The sequence below is a fragment of the Hyalella azteca genome, unplaced genomic scaffold (assembly GCF_000764305.2).
Source record: "Hyalella azteca isolate HAZT.00-mixed unplaced genomic scaffold, Hazt_2.0.2 contig10770, whole genome shotgun sequence".
Taxonomy (NCBI): Eukaryota; Metazoa; Arthropoda; class Malacostraca; order Amphipoda; family Hyalellidae; genus Hyalella; species Hyalella azteca.
Window position 1 is genome coordinate 352,228 of NW_025940792.1, and position 16,666 is coordinate 368,893.

General features: G+C 38.2%; 2 protein-coding genes across 2 annotated transcripts; both read left to right on the top strand.

Annotated features, from left to right (window-relative positions):
* Positions 1-780: 780 nt before the first annotated feature.
* LOC108666475 (protein yippee-like 5) lies at positions 781-5,127 on the top strand. The gene is made up of 3 exons (XM_018153358.2): positions 781-987; positions 1,797-1,913; positions 4,106-5,127. Exons 1-3 carry the CDS (start codon positions 827-829, stop codon positions 4,191-4,193), a joined length of 366 nt encoding a protein of 121 aa, XP_018008847.1. The 5' UTR covers positions 781-826; the 3' UTR covers positions 4,194-5,127.
* Positions 5,128-9,214: 4,087 nt separating this feature from the next.
* Positions 9,215-16,587, top strand: LOC108666476. Its single transcript, XM_018153359.2, has 6 exons — positions 9,215-9,571; positions 10,389-10,497; positions 11,135-11,257; positions 11,885-12,194; positions 12,530-12,707; positions 12,873-16,587. Exons 2-6 carry the CDS (start codon positions 10,390-10,392, stop codon positions 15,265-15,267), a joined length of 3,114 nt encoding a protein of 1,037 aa, XP_018008848.1. The 5' UTR covers positions 9,215-9,571; position 10,389; the 3' UTR covers positions 15,268-16,587.
* Positions 16,588-16,666: the final 79 nt, after the last annotated feature.

The following is a 16,666-nucleotide window of genomic DNA, read 5'->3' on the forward strand; positions in this document are numbered from 1 at the left end:
AGCCAGCAACATTCGACAGGATTTATCCGCGAAGTAGGCTACAACCATTATGTAAATTCCGGACATTCTTTCATGGCGTTATTTTTGAACTCTATCATCTAATTCATTGAAATGAGACGTTTGATAGTCATAATAAATTTGTTTCGTATAGGTCTTTGTTTTATGATTTCTAGAAATTGAGTGTACTGACTTATACTTGCATTTCATGATACTTCGACCATGGGGGAGTGACTTGCACTTTTACATTCCGACGAATAACACTGTCATTTGTTTTACTTCTGCGTTGTGAATTTCGTGATTTTTACGATATATTTTCTGCTTTTTAGTGAAGTGTGCAAGAGTTGAAAGCAAAGCTTGAACTTCATTTCGGTAGAAAACGTCGTGCCACGTCACGTACCTAAACATCAGCCGTGACTGCCAATTCTTGAATAGTTTTAAAACGAAAGATTAATCGAAACTTTGCCTAATATTCGGTTAATAAAACTCATTTCGTATTGTTGCTAACTATTTTCTTATATTTAATGTAGCTGAAGTTCGTAAGTAGTGTCGAAATTAATGTATCCATTAAAAATTTAACTCGGATACGAATCGTCACATTCACAGAATTGTGAATTGCCCAAACCTAACTCAGGGTATATACTCATAATATGTATAACCTGATTATTATTTCAAAAATGAAATTTCTATCATTAAATGAATATACATACTAACCCCACAAATATTGGTTGGGATAATGTAACCCTTGCGCCCCCCTACCCTATAACTGAAATTTTTCTTATTGATCATTTTTTTAAGTTCTTATTTTTTGTAGACGACATTTTGAGTCATGGGTTTAATATTCTACGAAGATTTTGGAGGAAAAGTTGTATATCGCTGCCGGAAATGCGACATTTATTTAACTCATCAATGTCACCTCTTGTCGGAAGACTTCGTCGGATCTTCAGGACCAGCCGAACTTTTTCATAAAGTTTATAATGTTAGACATGGGTGAGTTTTTATTACGTAATTGTGCTCACTTGTGATAATATTTTCCGCAAAATTCATTATGATAATTATGACTCCGCAGTTATTACATAATTGTGCTTGGGAATATTTTATATTCGGGTTTTGTCAGAATTTTGAGCATATTCTACGTAAAATTTTAGCACGTCGGCTTGTAACTTAGGAATAAACGATTCATAAAATTTATTCATGAATAATACTCTAAAATTTCGATTAATACCCAACGTAACTTTAGCCTGTTTGTAAGATAAAACAGTTTGTAAGGTTAATCAGGTGGCAATGTTAAGCAATAGGTGCAATCATGAGAAAAAATGCATCTCATCATTCTAGTTTCGCGCTGATTCCGGAAAATCCGGTTCCGCACTCGGACATGTCGGCTTGTTTCTGGTTAAGGGAGGCTCTTATCTCAGCGTTCATGTCTAATCTTTACAGCTGCGCGCAGTTTTTAATAAATTATGAAAAAAAGTCGACAAGAACTGTGCAACAAGACTGTTGAACATAGTTCTTCCCAACTCGTCTGCACATTGTGCATACGAGTTGGGATACAAGGAATTTGAATGTATAAAATTGAATTCGCAGTAGACTTTAGGCGAAACAAAATGCTTAACCTCTGGTGTAAGTATGCATCACGCGTTTTCATTTCTAATCGTAATTAAAGGCCCGAGAACCTAGATACGATTATATTATATCAGTAGAATACGATTATATTTTAGTGCCATTCATAAAATAAACCTTGCCCGCTTATATATGTAGATTAATTAATCAATTGCTTATGTCTACATTGTTACCGCCAGACCGGCGACGAGAAGGCACATGATGACGGGTGGTCACTTCGCCAGAGACGTGTTCTGTAAGCGCTGCGACACTCTGCTCGGCTGGTACTATGAACTGGCCGACCGAGACCTGCAGCAGTGAGTGTAATAATAGCGGTTTCAGCGTTTATTAGGCCGTAGGCCTGTCGCCGATTCTTAACGTCGCAGAATATTCACAGCTTGTTGCGGGCTCGAACGTGCAACTCACTGCTTCAATTTTGTTGTGCATAACCGCCTGGCCTCCTCGCCGATTCTGACCAGAAACTGGCGCACAGAGCTAGGATCGAACCCGCACGTACCTCTCTGCGCCAATCCTGTTACTCTGAACTTTAACCACTGGGCCACCCTGCCCACACCACTGGGCCACCCTGCCCAAATAAGAGTTATTTAGTAGTAGTAGAGTAGAGTTATTTGACTTATTTCGTAGGGGTTTTCTTCGATGGTTAATTGAAACGTGTTTTCGTGTTTGTGAAAATATTTCCGCCGATGTTTAGAGCCAAAAGTTTTTTAGCTATTGGATGGTACAGAAAAATTACTCGTATATACATAATCACTTGATTATTGAGCAAAACATTTGAATCAGTAATTGCGGCTCTATTGCACTTACCATATTGTCGAAAGAAAATCACGATATGATTCCAGCCCAAGATTGCATCGTTATGAGACATATGCCTGATGGAACGTACATAAAAAGCAAATTACCGAGACCGTACAAATGGAGGATTTAAAAAGTTCTTGCCGTGAGTATACAAGAGAATCTGTAAAGTGAGTATTCAGAGCATAGTGGGCGGCGAACAGTGAATGTTGAGAGGACAGCTAGCTGCGAACAGTGACTGTTCAGAGGGCTATACAAACTATACCTACATGCACACTGTATCTATGATCAATCAACGATAAATTGTGGCCAGCAAAGAAAATGGAGAGACTGGAGCAGTGAGTAGAGGGTTTAAGCACCAGCCAACAGTGAAAATACTGGTCGAAATAGGTGAATTTGACGTGCAAAGAATAGCAAGATTAGAGGAGAGCGAGTTCGAGACACAGACAACTGTGATAATTTAACTCTGTCTAGAATATGCCAAGTTTAAAAATGAATGCCTCCACTTCATTGTATTCATACAGATAACTAAACTGAAATAAAAACTTTTCAGAAATCAAGTCTACCGTTCAAAATTAAAAAACAGTTATGGACAAATGAGGTAGCGAAATCCATCGCTGCAAAATTTTAAGGGGCGAAGGTAACTAGAAAAACGAGTAAAAAACTAGCGAATATTAATCGGTAACGATCCAAATAGGCGCTCGGATTGGTGTGAGATTAAAGTTCAATTGCGCTCTATCTACGAACTTTTGAATAATTTTGCATACGAATTTTGAATATTTTTAAAATAAATAATGAATGGTTACGCAATAATAAATTTAAATGCATATTCCATTAGAATCCTCTTGAAATTTTGGGTAGACGAATTTGTTTCGTTTTGTACGAGTATCTATTTCATCCTACCTTCATGTCAATCTTGTTAACTTATCCCAAATGTAAATTTATGTTTCACAATTCTTCATACCAGTTGTGTTTGAATATTGTAAACTGATGATGGATCTGGTCTTCAAAACATTTCATTATCAATTATTTGGGTTCACTTTTTTGACATTTTCTTTTCCATCAAATTTTGTTCCAATTATCTATTCTAGCATTCAGTTGAGCTAAATATTTTAATCAACAGTTTCACATATTCGTTGAATTTTTTCCATTTTGTTCCGTTGAGAAATATCATATCCTGTATCAACAATGGACAGTGCTATAGGAAGGAAAATTTCATCATAGTTGTTGTTGGTTCGAAATTATCATTTTGCACTTAATTAGCTGCCTGTTGATTTATTTGCTAAAAAAATTATAAATTTTCACGAGCGTTCTTAGTCACTTGCGTGTGGTGTAAAACATTCTCTTCCAATACATTTATTTAAATCAAATTTCGAAGTCATTTTAGATACGCTTAGATGAAATTCTAAACGTTATATAATTGAGCTTCCACTGTGTTTTTCAATAAAAAAATTCATGCAAGATTTTTATTTGGAACAATTTGGAGAAATACGCACATTAGATGCTTTGCGTTGGACCGATTGGGATAGTTGCATTTGCGTGTTATTCATGATAATGATAATATTTATTTACATAATTAGTAATTCTAATGAATATTATTAATCATTATACTTATGATAATTTAAGTATTTCAATTTGTTATATTTATAATATTCACGAATATTTATATACGTTAAAAAAGTATCTTCTTGCTCAGGTACAAAGAAGACTGCACGATTCTCGAAGTGAACCTCACGCGGAAAGAAACCCGAGAAAACAGCGAGTGTTTCCATCCTGATGTGTGACTTGCCTGTCTGACTTGCCTGTCTGACTTGCCTGTCTGACTTGCCTGTCTGACTTGCCTGAATTACCACGAGCTCTCCTAGCACAAATAGTTCAGCGCTTCTATGTCAGCTAATGAAAGTACAAGCCGATGAATGATGAAATATGCGACTGAATCTTTAGTTATCTAAGATTTGCTTGATGGTTGGAAATGCCGCTGCAGTTTAACAAAGCTGCCGCGTCCGTAACATAAAAATTGAAGAGTATGCATTATGTCCATGCATATGAATGGCTTGTGTAGATTGAATCAAGTTCAATTCGGATCTTAATTCGAGTCATGTATGCTGCGGGTCATCATAAAGGCAAAAAATATATCTTTGATGAATTGCATCCCTTTCAAGGAGATAAGTTCCACCTTTTAACACAATTTCCGGTAGAGAAATGTGTATTCAAGTAATTTTTTAGATCAATGTATTTATTCAATAGTTGTCTATTGCCCTCTGCCAGCCCGGTTTGAGCTCCAAGCTATTACTGCATGCAGGCAGAAATAGTACCACGTTTTATAGGATCTCGTCAGCTGTCAATACTTCGAGTAAAAAAAACTAACGTTTTTGTCGAAAATATTTTCGTTTTGTTTAATTTTTGTACTTTTTCGTTTCTTGTATTCATGCTAATTTCAAGCCATACATTGATGTATAGTTAGAAATCTTAGTTTACTCCAGGACTAAACTAAGATTTCGTTGATGAACTTAGATTTGAGCGTGAAGGAGCACCCAACTCTTGGTAAAATTTTTTTATTTATCCCGTCATCTACGACACAATTCGTAAATGACGCCATATTATTTTATGTCACAATAAACAAGTGACAAGTTCCAGCACGCCAAGTTCGACCTGCTGACAATGGAACTTAATTATTTAGGAAATATAATAAAAGGAAATGTATGGTTCTCATATATATACTTGTGTTTCTATTCCCGTTTTTATAATATAGATAATGATAATGGCACCAAGATGGGAGGAGTTGGCCGTGGGTTCAAGCCTTAATTAGGAAGCTCACCACCAAGCAAATGAACAACGTTTAACTAACGTCGATTCAACGAAACAACGTTTAATTCAACGTTGATTCAACTTCAGATGTCTGGTCTTTCGTTTAGCTTTGGTTCGTGTTGCTGGTGTGTAGGACGAGGGTGGTGCTTCAGCATGGCTGTACTAAGTGATGTTAAAATTATATTTAGTCCGGAAGAACTATCACGCATGAAATTTCATGAGGTCCTTAATATCTTCTGCATAAAAATATGCAGGAACTTTGAATTAATATCGAAATTAGTACAGGCTAAGAAGTTTGTTTGCCGTTTCTTAGATGATTACCTTTAATCGACCACCATCAATAAAATGCGAGTCTCCACAAAGGAGTGACGGCACTTGACTTGCCGTAAAGTGAAAACGGTATAATGCTGCTCAGAAATAAGATTCTTTTGTTCAGCCTAAAAACTTTGCAAAGCTCTTTCCGTCCAAGCTACTTTTCTGTTCATATGTACAGCGTACGTTTTATGAAAAGGCTGAAGGAGGTTGGTGACAGGAATGCGCACAAATAGAAGTTGCAATTGCTCAAGGACAGTTCTACTCAGGTAATAAATGCGTAGCGTTTTTTGAATTGTGATTGGTGTGCCACCGGCAATAGCGTTAGTCCATCAGCATAGTCTCCTGCATAACAAATTTCGCATAAATTACCGACTTTTTGCACATGCAATATAATCATTGCCAATTACAGAAAATCAACCACTGCAGAACCAAGTTCAGTTGGGCATTTATCATGCATTTATTAGTTGTCTTGTACTGCATGAAAGCGCTGAACTTAATGCGAATACAATCAATTTCGTAGCCAACAAACAACCAACGTAATGATCGCGCTCCTGGCTACGATCGCCAAGGTCATGGAGTCCGCCTCTGTCAAGCCTCGCACGCGGTGTTGTCTCTAATCCTTTTTTCGGTGTTCGCCGCAGAGTTTCGACAGGGAACTTGACTGGCAAATCTTTTATTTCCGTGGTTAAATGACACCATTGTGCCACTGTGTGAAAGTATTGAAAGGAATTATGGACTTTTCAGTCTTTAAATTCACTCAATAATTTGTTTCTTCTCTTTAAAATTTGCCCATTCGTTTCATGGGCTAGTCTAATTTCCTATTTGCGGCATCTGAGACATGAAAGTTATCGATCACGCCCCTCAACCCTAAAATTTTAAAATTTCAATATCAGTCCCATTATTGGGATTATTATATATGCAATTTCGCGGCAAAATAATTATTTTCCTGTGAGCGAACTGAGAATTTAAAGAGATCCGATGAGAAAATTAAAGAAGTCACATTGTCTGATTAGGGACACACTTTATGCGCGTAGCACGTTAACGCTTGTGTACCAAGAAAAAAGGGTTAGAATGACCTCCAAAAGGGCAAGCAAAACTGTAACGCTATTTTGAAAAAGCCTCACTCATTTCATTGAGTGCACGGGTGGGTGCTTGGCGCGGTGACACTCCTCTAAACTTCGCCAAAATTAGACCAGGCGAGCGAAATGCCGCGATGTGACCGGTGCCATCTGGCGACAAATTTTTATCACGATTGGTAGGTCCCGGAGCATACACCTCATAAAAATAATAGCGGTTTCAGCGTTTATTAGGCCGTAGGCCTGTGGCCGATTCTTAACATTGCAGAACATTCACAGCTTGTTGCGGTCTCGAACTCGCAACTCACTGGTACAATTTTGCTTTGTTTAACCGCCCGGCCTCCTCGCCGATTCTGACCAGAAACTGGCGCACAGAGCTGGGATCGAACCCGCGCCTCTCTGCTCCAATCCTAGTACTCTGAACTTTAACCACTGGGCCTCATCGTAAGAAAATTTTTACTTAGTCGGTGGAGCCTCCTATTGAAAGAAAAAAATTAAAATGCTAAACTAATGGATGTAAGGTACTTCGTATTTAATTAAAGACCAAATCTGAAGTCGTTTCCAATCTGAAGTCGTTCAGTAGCTATCAAACCATGGAACAATCCAGAGCTTGAAGGCAGAGTTAGTAATTATGCCAAATGAGATACTGGCTCAAACTGTTTTGATTATGACGGGCAGCCAAAAAAATGTTAAGATGCTTCAAATATTTTTCCCCATAATTCTGCGTGAGTCGGATTCTATTGAAAAAATTGTTACTTTTTCTATCGTTTTTCGGAATAATGGAACCACCATTAATCGTTGCTTACCTCAAACAACAAAAAAAACACTATTATATTTATAATTTAAATGACTCCTCGAAATGGTTTACGCAGTCATCGCAGAACTTAGGCTATTCAATGAAATTCAATTCAATTTTTGTTAGGATTATATCAGTTCGCGTAGACACACTATCCCTTAATCGGAAGAATTGCTGACCCATGTTTCAATCCACCATCATGGTAGAAATTTTTATATGATTATTTTTAGGGTTTTCATTCGACAAAACCCCATTTCACGAATACTATATATAATCTTAACACGCATCAAATTCTGGAAATATCCACATCCTACCCAATAAATAAGCAGCTTATGCAAAGAGTGTAATATTATTTTCCTCGTATGTTTTAGCTCCACAAGCGTCGCAACATGTCTCCCCAGCGCCCTGCTTGAGTGCTTCTTTTTAGCAACAGTTGGCAGAGCTTCGACTGCCGTAGCCCTCTCCACCTTCGTCACTCGTCCTCGACATACCAATTCCTGCTTCAAGGTTATAGCTTTTTTGATTATGGCATTTTTTGTACATTTTCGTACGTACCGATCATTATGGTACGACATAAATTTTTATTACTCATGTTATCTTGTCACATAAATTTCGACAGTATTTTTTTCGCGACCTTTTATGCTCATGCAAGTTCTATCTATGGGGTTATTTTGACGTTACTTTAAATTTCCGGTAAAATAACTATTCATATCAAATGTGCGTTTATCAGAGTTTGTGTGTTTGTGTCAGGTAAGATAAAATAACGGATATCAATCGAAATCAGGAAATATCCCTTTGCTTATCGTGTCAGGATAATGCATAGGAATTTTACTCACAATGGTCGAATTTTGTAACATCGAGGAAGATGACTTACCATGACAAATTTTACCTTTTTTCGTATGTTTACATATCACCAACAATATAAAAGTTTAAATTTCTTGGAAAATTTAAAATAGTACTTGAATTATAGTTTTTTGCTAAACACGGGTTTGAAAATGTCTTCCCTTAACTACGCTTCTGCCGTTTAAAACGCCGGGCTATCCTGCAGATATGTTTTAATTCGAAAATTTGTCATCGTAGCCAGCATCGGTGACTTGTTTCAGTCGAAACCCACTTAATGTAGGTTTGACAGAAAACGTCAAAAGGCTAAAAAATTAATTTTTATCATCAAACATAATGTTTCATTGTTATGATATTTAATTGAGGCGTAATTTATACGTACATTATAGCTGGATCACTCCAAATTATTTCTTTTTTGCATGTAAAATGAAACCTAAAGCAAAAGTCTCACCTAGTTGTAATCTGCTAAGATGTCAAACGCGGACCGTATAGCTCCATACATTTATTATTTAATCGGAGAGCTTCCCTACATATGATGACTTGCTGATGTTGAAAATATGTTTATAAAGCATTACTATCACTGTTTTTCAAACTCCACGGATAAATAATGTTAGCGATAAAGTTGCCCCTATACGTATATTGTACAATTTTTTTACATAAACGTCACAAAAATTATTTGAAATTAGATATCAACAAATTTTGTCATTTTTTTAGAGGCTGTTTAATGATCATTCAAGAACATTTTTGAAGGTCAGAAATAAATCGTTAAAACTCAGCCTTATTTCTGCACGCTTAATTACTGAAGTGACAAGCAATGGCGCATTTTGCTCGCGATTAGGTTGATGCAAGACAGGAATGCTATCATTAGCACACTTCATCGCGGGTGAAGGAAGAATGCGATGTTGCATACCCACGAAAGCCGGGCGTTGAGCCAAGACTGTAACCGTTAGCGTTTCAGTCTACGAATAGACGCTGTGAAACGCGAAGCTCTGCTCTTTAAAATGCTATACTTGCGTTATTAAACTCAAGTTTTCCCCGTCTGTTCACTATGGCCATGGACGGCTAACATTACTTTCCAAAAGAAGGACTCGTTTAACTTTATGACATTATAATTTTCAACTCGTATATTGTGCTTATTTGGTACATAATTTACAAAGATTATCGTGTTGCATTTAACCCGATGTTGAGTTGTAAATTCAGTTCTCACTAACTTTAACCTTGTACGTTGATTTGATTGAGATGTGTTCAACGGGCTGAAAAAATGAGAGGCATATTCAACTGTTGAAGCTCATCAGTAAGCTGCAGCTTATTTCTTCATTAAGTTCAGGTGAGAGCGGTGACTTCCCAGCTATCATGAGAAGAAAAATTTAAATTTTGTTTCTCGTCTCTCACACAAAAAATACGTGGAACTTATTTCGTATAATAAATAATTGACTGATTTCAAATGAAAAACAGTTTAATAAAAAACATCAGGTCACACGATAGTGGCCTGATGGTTTCGTCTTAACTGAACCTGCCAGTGCGAGAGGATAAATAGAATTTATACACGAATTTATAGGCGAAAATTTTTTGCAGGGATTACGGGGCCAATGAATTGCAGTTCATATAATTTTTCACAATCGTCCAGAGCATTTTAATGCTTCACATTCTAGAATTAAAAATCACTTTTATCTGTCATCAATGAAATCATGAACTTAGAAACAAGATTTTGATAAGAATTACTCTGAAAATATCTCAATATTCCAATATACATATATTGACGAATGATTACTTTTGGTCACAATTTCTATTCATAAGTCACAATTCATGTCATAATATTCAATCGTCATACTGATTAATAATACTTAACCAGTAGTAGAACTTTAGTTTAGTTATACCCTATTAATACTTGTTAATGATATGTAGATATTCTACCTATCTAACTATATATCTATTTAAAATTTGGCTAAATTTCTCCTTGAATTAAGTCAGACATTAAATAAAATTTCAACGCACTAAATTTTTCCTTGAATTAAGTCAGACATAGAATAAAATTTCAACGCACTAAATTTCTCCTTGAATTAAGTCAGACATAGAATAAAATTTCAACGCACTAAATTTTTCCTTAAATTAAGTCAGACATAGAATAAAATCTCAACGCACAGGATGGTGTCCACGAGCGCCGCCCGCGTGCAGCAGCTGCACAGCGCACAGCTCCTGCACGGCCCTGCACAGCGTGCCTTGCTGTACGCGCACTCATTCGCGTATCCTAAGGTAAAGAAGATCATATAATTGAGTAATAATTATTGGATGTGATTTACGCATATAATAAGATGAACAATTTCACGCGCTACACTCTACATTATATTATTGATTAATTTTAAGTGGATTGGTCAACGATTAATGGGTACGATTAAGTGGTACGGATATCCTAAGGTGAACATTTGTAGTCGAAATAATCAAGATTTATAAATGATTATAAGAAGATTGATTTACGATTAAGGGGTGCGCATGTCTTGAAGTAAATAACTACATCGTCACACCTTCAATTTTCCATAACTGATTTTAAAAATATCGCTGAACTTTTAAAGGCCATTTTTGAACAGAAAAACTGAAGTGAATGAACTGAATGCCATTTTTTGGCATAAAACAAACTGGTTGACCTAAATATGTAGATTTTAATAGCAATTTTTGGCATCTGGCCAGCCAAATCGTATGTTTTAATAGCAATTTGCGGGATCTGGCTATTAAAATTGTAGATTTACGTGGCAAATTTACTGGTATCTGGCCACTTGAATCATACACTTTCATAGCCACTTTCAGGTCACTGGCCACTTAAATTGTGAGTTTTAAATAATCTTACCATTGATACCCCGTATTTTCATAACAAATTTTCTGTTTCACGCCCTAGGGCAAGGATGTGATGAGCATCATCAACTCCCAGGAGGTGACGTTTCACTTCACGGACTCTGAGCTCGAGCTGCTCAGGCGCTCTCGCTCCCCTAACCTGTTCCCCGTGCCGCTCTTGTGCAAGGTTACGACTCAACCAACACACTCAGAGAAATGAGATATCTTTGTTCAAGAAATTTAAAAGCAAAGAAAACACCAAGCAAATTCACCATATCGATATTGAAAACGCACAGGATAAAACACAAGACGTATGGTGGATTTGCTTGGTGTTTTCTTTGCTTTTAAATTCTTTGTGAACTTGCGATATAAGCAGACTTATAATATAAGTATCTGTCCAAATACCAACACACTTCTTGCCCGTGTCCGGGTCATCATCACCCAGTTTGGCCGGGCAAAAGAGCATATCAGTTTTACGGATATGCTCTGTTCGTGCTCTGAGTCAGAAAGTGCGTCAATATTGTGACTATAATCCTTCCATTTTCTGGGAGTTTTAGGTGAGCCAATGGCTCGACATGGGTCGAACGGGCAGTTTAAAATAAGACACAAAAGGTAAGAGGTTCAAAAGTGCGAACAATTTCAAACAAGCCGCACTCAACCAAGCTTGTCATCCGTATCCACGCATTTCTTTGAGTGAAAATCTCACATAAACGCCTCGTTTATATATATTAATCACGACTATAATTTCAAATCATGTCAACCATTTACTTCAATCTCTAGTTTTAAAGACATGGACAAATTCCTTCTTTTGCAGGTCCTCCGCTTCTGCTGCTTGGACAAATTATTGGACAGCTACGACCAGGCCTGGGACGTCAGCATCCCACCGCCTAAGCCGAGCCTCGAGCACCACGTTGCCGTTATCCACCATCACTACGACCGATTCGAAGCCGGGACGCCCGCCCCGGTGCAGGGTTTGTGCGATGCCGTCCTCGGCGTGGTCAGGAGTGTGGGAGAACAGCTCGGGGTGGTCAAGTGGAAACAGCAACACGACGCAATCAAGCAGAGCATCGAGGATATCATGGAAGATGTTCATCCAGGAATGCAAATCAGCGAGAGAATCATGAGTTAGTGACAAAAATACTGTATTAGTATTATTGCTGAAATCCGCATTTCATAATGCGCGTATTTATGATATGTCGTTAATTCTATCCGTACTGAGAGACGCGATATAAATAAAACTAGAATTACCTTCGTAGACTAACAGTTTACACTTTTCTACGGATCTCGTAACACCCGGTGTCAATGCTATTCGTATCAGAAATTGTGGGAACAAGAGTTACTCTGGTAAAGAATGTTATCAACTGTATAAAATTGGTATAAATAAAATGTCATCTACGTGCCAGTATCATAAAAAATTATTCATCATATTGTGCTCAAATTTGCGGTTGTTACTTTCTAGGTGCTGCCAAGATTGAAAGTGATTTGCGCCTTGAATCTCTGGTCCGCGCGGTGTCAGTCTACATGGACAGGAATCGCAACACTTCGTTGTTGGACGATTACGACACAACTTCGATGGAGAACATGAAGATGGCTTTAAAAATAATTGATTTCAAAAACAATTCAGATGGTGCACCCACGTAAGTACCAATAAAAAGTGAAGTTAATAGGTGTATGTAGTCCGTTAATTTCACGCTCTGCGAGCAATGGAATTTATTCTTATAATGAAGAGATTACAAGGGTTAAGAGTGTGAAAAATTATAACTTCTTAGGTATTGTTTTATATTAAAACTAATTTATTTCAGTCGAGAAGAGGGTGAGAAGAACGTTCCAGTAGAAGACCTTCTAGATCTTCTCCAGAATCGTTGCAGTGAAAGCATCGATGGTAAGAAAATTTGCTGTATCTCAGGCGAACACGGTAGTGGCAAAACAACTTTAGCTTCCTCCTTCGCCGTGACTTGGGTCAAAGAACCAAACGCTATTGAACACCTGCGAGATTTCGACTTTCTTCTGCTTACGTCAGGCAAGGACATAAATCAAACGGCTCTCACAAAATCGTTCGGGAGCACAAAATCACAGAGAAATGATCTGGATAATTTTATCGATGAGTTTTGGTGCGTTGTCGACGCCTTTTTGCCGCAATGCTGCGCTAAGTATGGCGTCAAGAACGTGGGACAATTGTTGGCAACGAAAAAAGTACTCTTCATAATCGATGATGCAGAAGACATGACAGAAGAGAAAGCAAAAGAACTCATTCTATTCCTTGGCCAAATTAAATTTGAATCCTCAGTGATAATACTTGGCAACCCTGAGAGCGTTGACCGACTAAAATTAGATTTCACGAGTTATTCTTCTGTCCAGCATCTTCATCTGCGAGGAGTTTCAATGGAATATTTACAAGAACTGGGTGTTAAATTTAAGGAGCCAAATAAGAGTGGAAAAAGGAAAGTACAGAAGACCTTCAGAGATGCAATCAAGAGTGACTTGAACAGGCTTCGCCAAGTCCTCGAGTACCCGGAATTGGCAAAGGAAACAGTCGCACTTTTTAATAAGCGAGCAGCAATCGTTAAAGAATGTTTTACAGCATCGGAACTTCTTTGGAGTATTTTCTTTTTCAAAACTGGACTCGCGCTAGGAGTTGATCTTGATAAAGACATTCGACGTCGTAAAAAATGGTTCAGGTGGATGATGGTCGTCGGGGAAAACTGTCTTCATTGCTTGAAAAGAAACGCGAGATTGAACGAAGCCTCACTGGAGGAAATCAAAGAAGAATCGAATAAAATTTTTGGATCAGAAGAATCAGAAAAACTTATGGCAATGTTCTTCAAAAGTCGCCTTGTTTTTTCCGCAGACAGTTTTCATTCTATTCCAACTTCGACGAGTAAATGTCAGCTATTATACTTGGCAACTTTCTTTGCAGCTAACAGGCTGAAATCGGAAGAACCAATTGCCATAGGGAGCTTTCTACCAAAAATTGAACCAGAAGAAATGGTCGTTATGATGGCGGGCCATGTCAAGCGCTGGGATAAACTAGACGACACTCATGAAGGAGGCGAAACAATATCCCCTGAAACTATGAAAACTGTCATTGAAACGTTAGTCAATTACGCTACTGGAAAAGCTGAGGACGTCACGTTCCTCTTCAAATTGGCCACCGAATTCCATTGCTCTCATAAACTTGTTCAGTACATGGTGAACGTAACCGAGTATCCCGAAGAATGGGATTTAAAGCTTTGTTTCATCTACCAACGGACACTGGAAGTGATGCTTCAGCATGTCGCTCCCGTCCGCATCATCCTACGAACCGATGAATTATTGCAGAATTATGAACAACATTCAGTACTGAAGTTCCTTAGCCAAGTTCCGATTTCCGTGTGGTTCGAAAGCAAGCAACAATTTGCGTACGACAGCAATAAAAAAATGGACGCAATGATAAGACCGTTTTTGAATAAGGAAGTGCGTTCTAGAGTAGATTTACTCTCTGGTGCCCTCACCGCCGTGACTACACTGGATTTGGCTGACTACAAGTCCATGAGCTACTTAGTGATGCTCGCCCTTAAGGTCACAGACGTAGAGGGCCTCACAGCTGCTCTCACTCTGCCAACTCACCTTCGGCAACTCCTTTGGTTTGAGTTGAAAATCGACATGAAAATTGAGGATATAGTGTTGACCGCACTGCCCAAAATGCACGTGGAAATGTTCGACGTATATCTTAGGGACTTGGACGACTACAGCATTCCACAAATAACAGGACTTCTAATCAAATTGCACAAGCGCTACAGTGGCATTCACCTCGACAGCACAACTCTGTCACCAGAGAGCATTTACACCTTGTTGAAAGAGCTGAAGAGCAAAGGCATAGTGCTTTGCGCTTCAGACAAGTCTATTGACAAATATAGAAGATGGTATTATCCTTTGCTCTCCAATCTTCCCACCGATCGTTTATTAGGCGACAAAGAGGTCGAGTCAATACTAGGCTTCGATGATCGCAAGTTCTATAGTGACCATAAGATACAATCTTCAACCTTCGTGAAGTCGATTGATGCATGGAACTTAACTTCATACCTAGAAGAGCTAAAAGAAATCAAGTACTTCCTGTACAAGGCCGACAATTTGTCGTTTATTAAAACATTGGACGGCGAGGTAGAAACAGAACATCACAGCTCCATCCATGTGGACACAACGGGAACAATCTTGTAATATTATTATTCAATGAAACAGAGATCGTAAACTCGGCTCAGAAACTGAATCTTGATCCCATTCACGTTTTTTAGTTCGTCCCATGATAGGATGTATCTATCTTTAAAATTTTTAATTTCTTGCTTAAATAAAAATGGAATTAAAAGTTTTTGGCCATTTTCATACCAAAGAAACTGCTGACTAAAAATGAAGCATTACACGCAATGATAGGAACCGATTATATGATGAAATTATGAGCTAACTAGCAAAATATCGAGCATAATACCAACATATGATCACGAGAGAACAGAACAAAAATTACGCTTCCTAGCCACAGCAACCTGCTCCGAGAGTGATGGAAGACCTCAATTACGAAAATTTTGAAATTAAAACTCGTCAATTGCCTACCAAGAGCAGAAACTTCCAGAATAACTACACCGCGAAAGCAGAAAAACATGCTTTTACATCTCATATTGACGAAGGAGATATAGATGAACAACTACGAAAATACTGTAACGAGGATCTCTTCGAAGAGACGACGGCAGACAGCGCTAAGTACACTGGAGTGTCGAGTATCTTGCGTACGGAATAAAATTGCATCACACTTACTGCAGACCTGCGCAGTCTAACACCGTGAACTTTAGAACGCGTCAGGAACAACGCCCCCAGGCAATGCCTCATTCATCGCGTCTTCCTACCAGATGACGTCATGATAAAAGCAGCAAATAGCGTAGTTGACTCGTTGGTCATCGCTAAAAACGGTATAATAATGGCCAGAACTACAATTTTCGAGGTTCCATTCTCATATTCACCACGAAGCTTTGTATTAATATAGTCTATTAGACCGTTTCTATTGAAGGCTTGCGACGCGAGTTATGTAGGGAGAGTCATAGAGTCAAAATGCCGCCACCCTCCCTCATGACGGGATGGAGGACGAGTAGAGAACCTAACTGAAACCTGAGAAACTGAGCCACGGAGCATTACACCCAGAGACTATAAGGTTTATGTGAAGTTTTGTACATAATATCAAACTAATAACACGCCTAACAGTTGTACACTTGTCATGGATTGGCTGCGAAAGATTCATGTATGCATTTATCCGGAAAGGAGCGTTAATAATCATCAAGAGCAAGTTTCCCATCAATGGTGATAAATGTTCTCAAATTTCGCACCGGTCACAGTAAACAGTATTGGTTTCATTTTTATTTAAACCCTTTTATTGTAAAACGGGATGGTTAGGTTGCATTTGATGCGTTAGAAGCAGATTTCAGATGTTCATGTGAATTATACGTATTGAATTATACATCAGCTTCGGTTTACCTTGACAACCTAACTACAATCAACACATTTGCTCATTAGTAAATAACGGTGGCCACGGTGGATATGAAATCCTGCAGCATGTATTCAGCAAAGACAGCGG

What these genes read in the sequence shown, in the direction of transcription:
- LOC108666476 (XM_018153359.2), top strand. Translation starts at nt 10,390, where the DNA reads ATGGTGTCCACGAGCGCCGCCCGCGTGCAGCAGCTGCACAGCGCACAG. An exon ending in ACTCATTCGCGTATCCTAAG is followed by an intron (nt 10,498 to 11,134) that starts GTAAAGAAGATC and finishes TTCACGCCCTAG; the next exon opens with GGCAAGGATGTGATGAGCAT. An exon ending in CCGTGCCGCTCTTGTGCAAG is followed by an intron (nt 11,258 to 11,884) that starts GTTACGACTCAA and finishes CTTCTTTTGCAG; the next exon opens with GTCCTCCGCTTCTGCTGCTT.
- LOC108666475 (XM_018153358.2), top strand. Translation starts at nt 827, where the DNA reads ATGGGTTTAATATTCTACGAAGATTTTGGAGGAAAAGTTGTATATCGC. An exon ending in GTTTATAATGTTAGACATGG is followed by an intron (nt 988 to 1,796) that starts GTGAGTTTTTAT and finishes TGTTACCGCCAG; the next exon opens with ACCGGCGACGAGAAGGCACA. An exon ending in GCCGACCGAGACCTGCAGCA is followed by an intron (nt 1,914 to 4,105) that starts GTGAGTGTAATA and finishes CTTCTTGCTCAG; the next exon opens with GTACAAAGAAGACTGCACGA.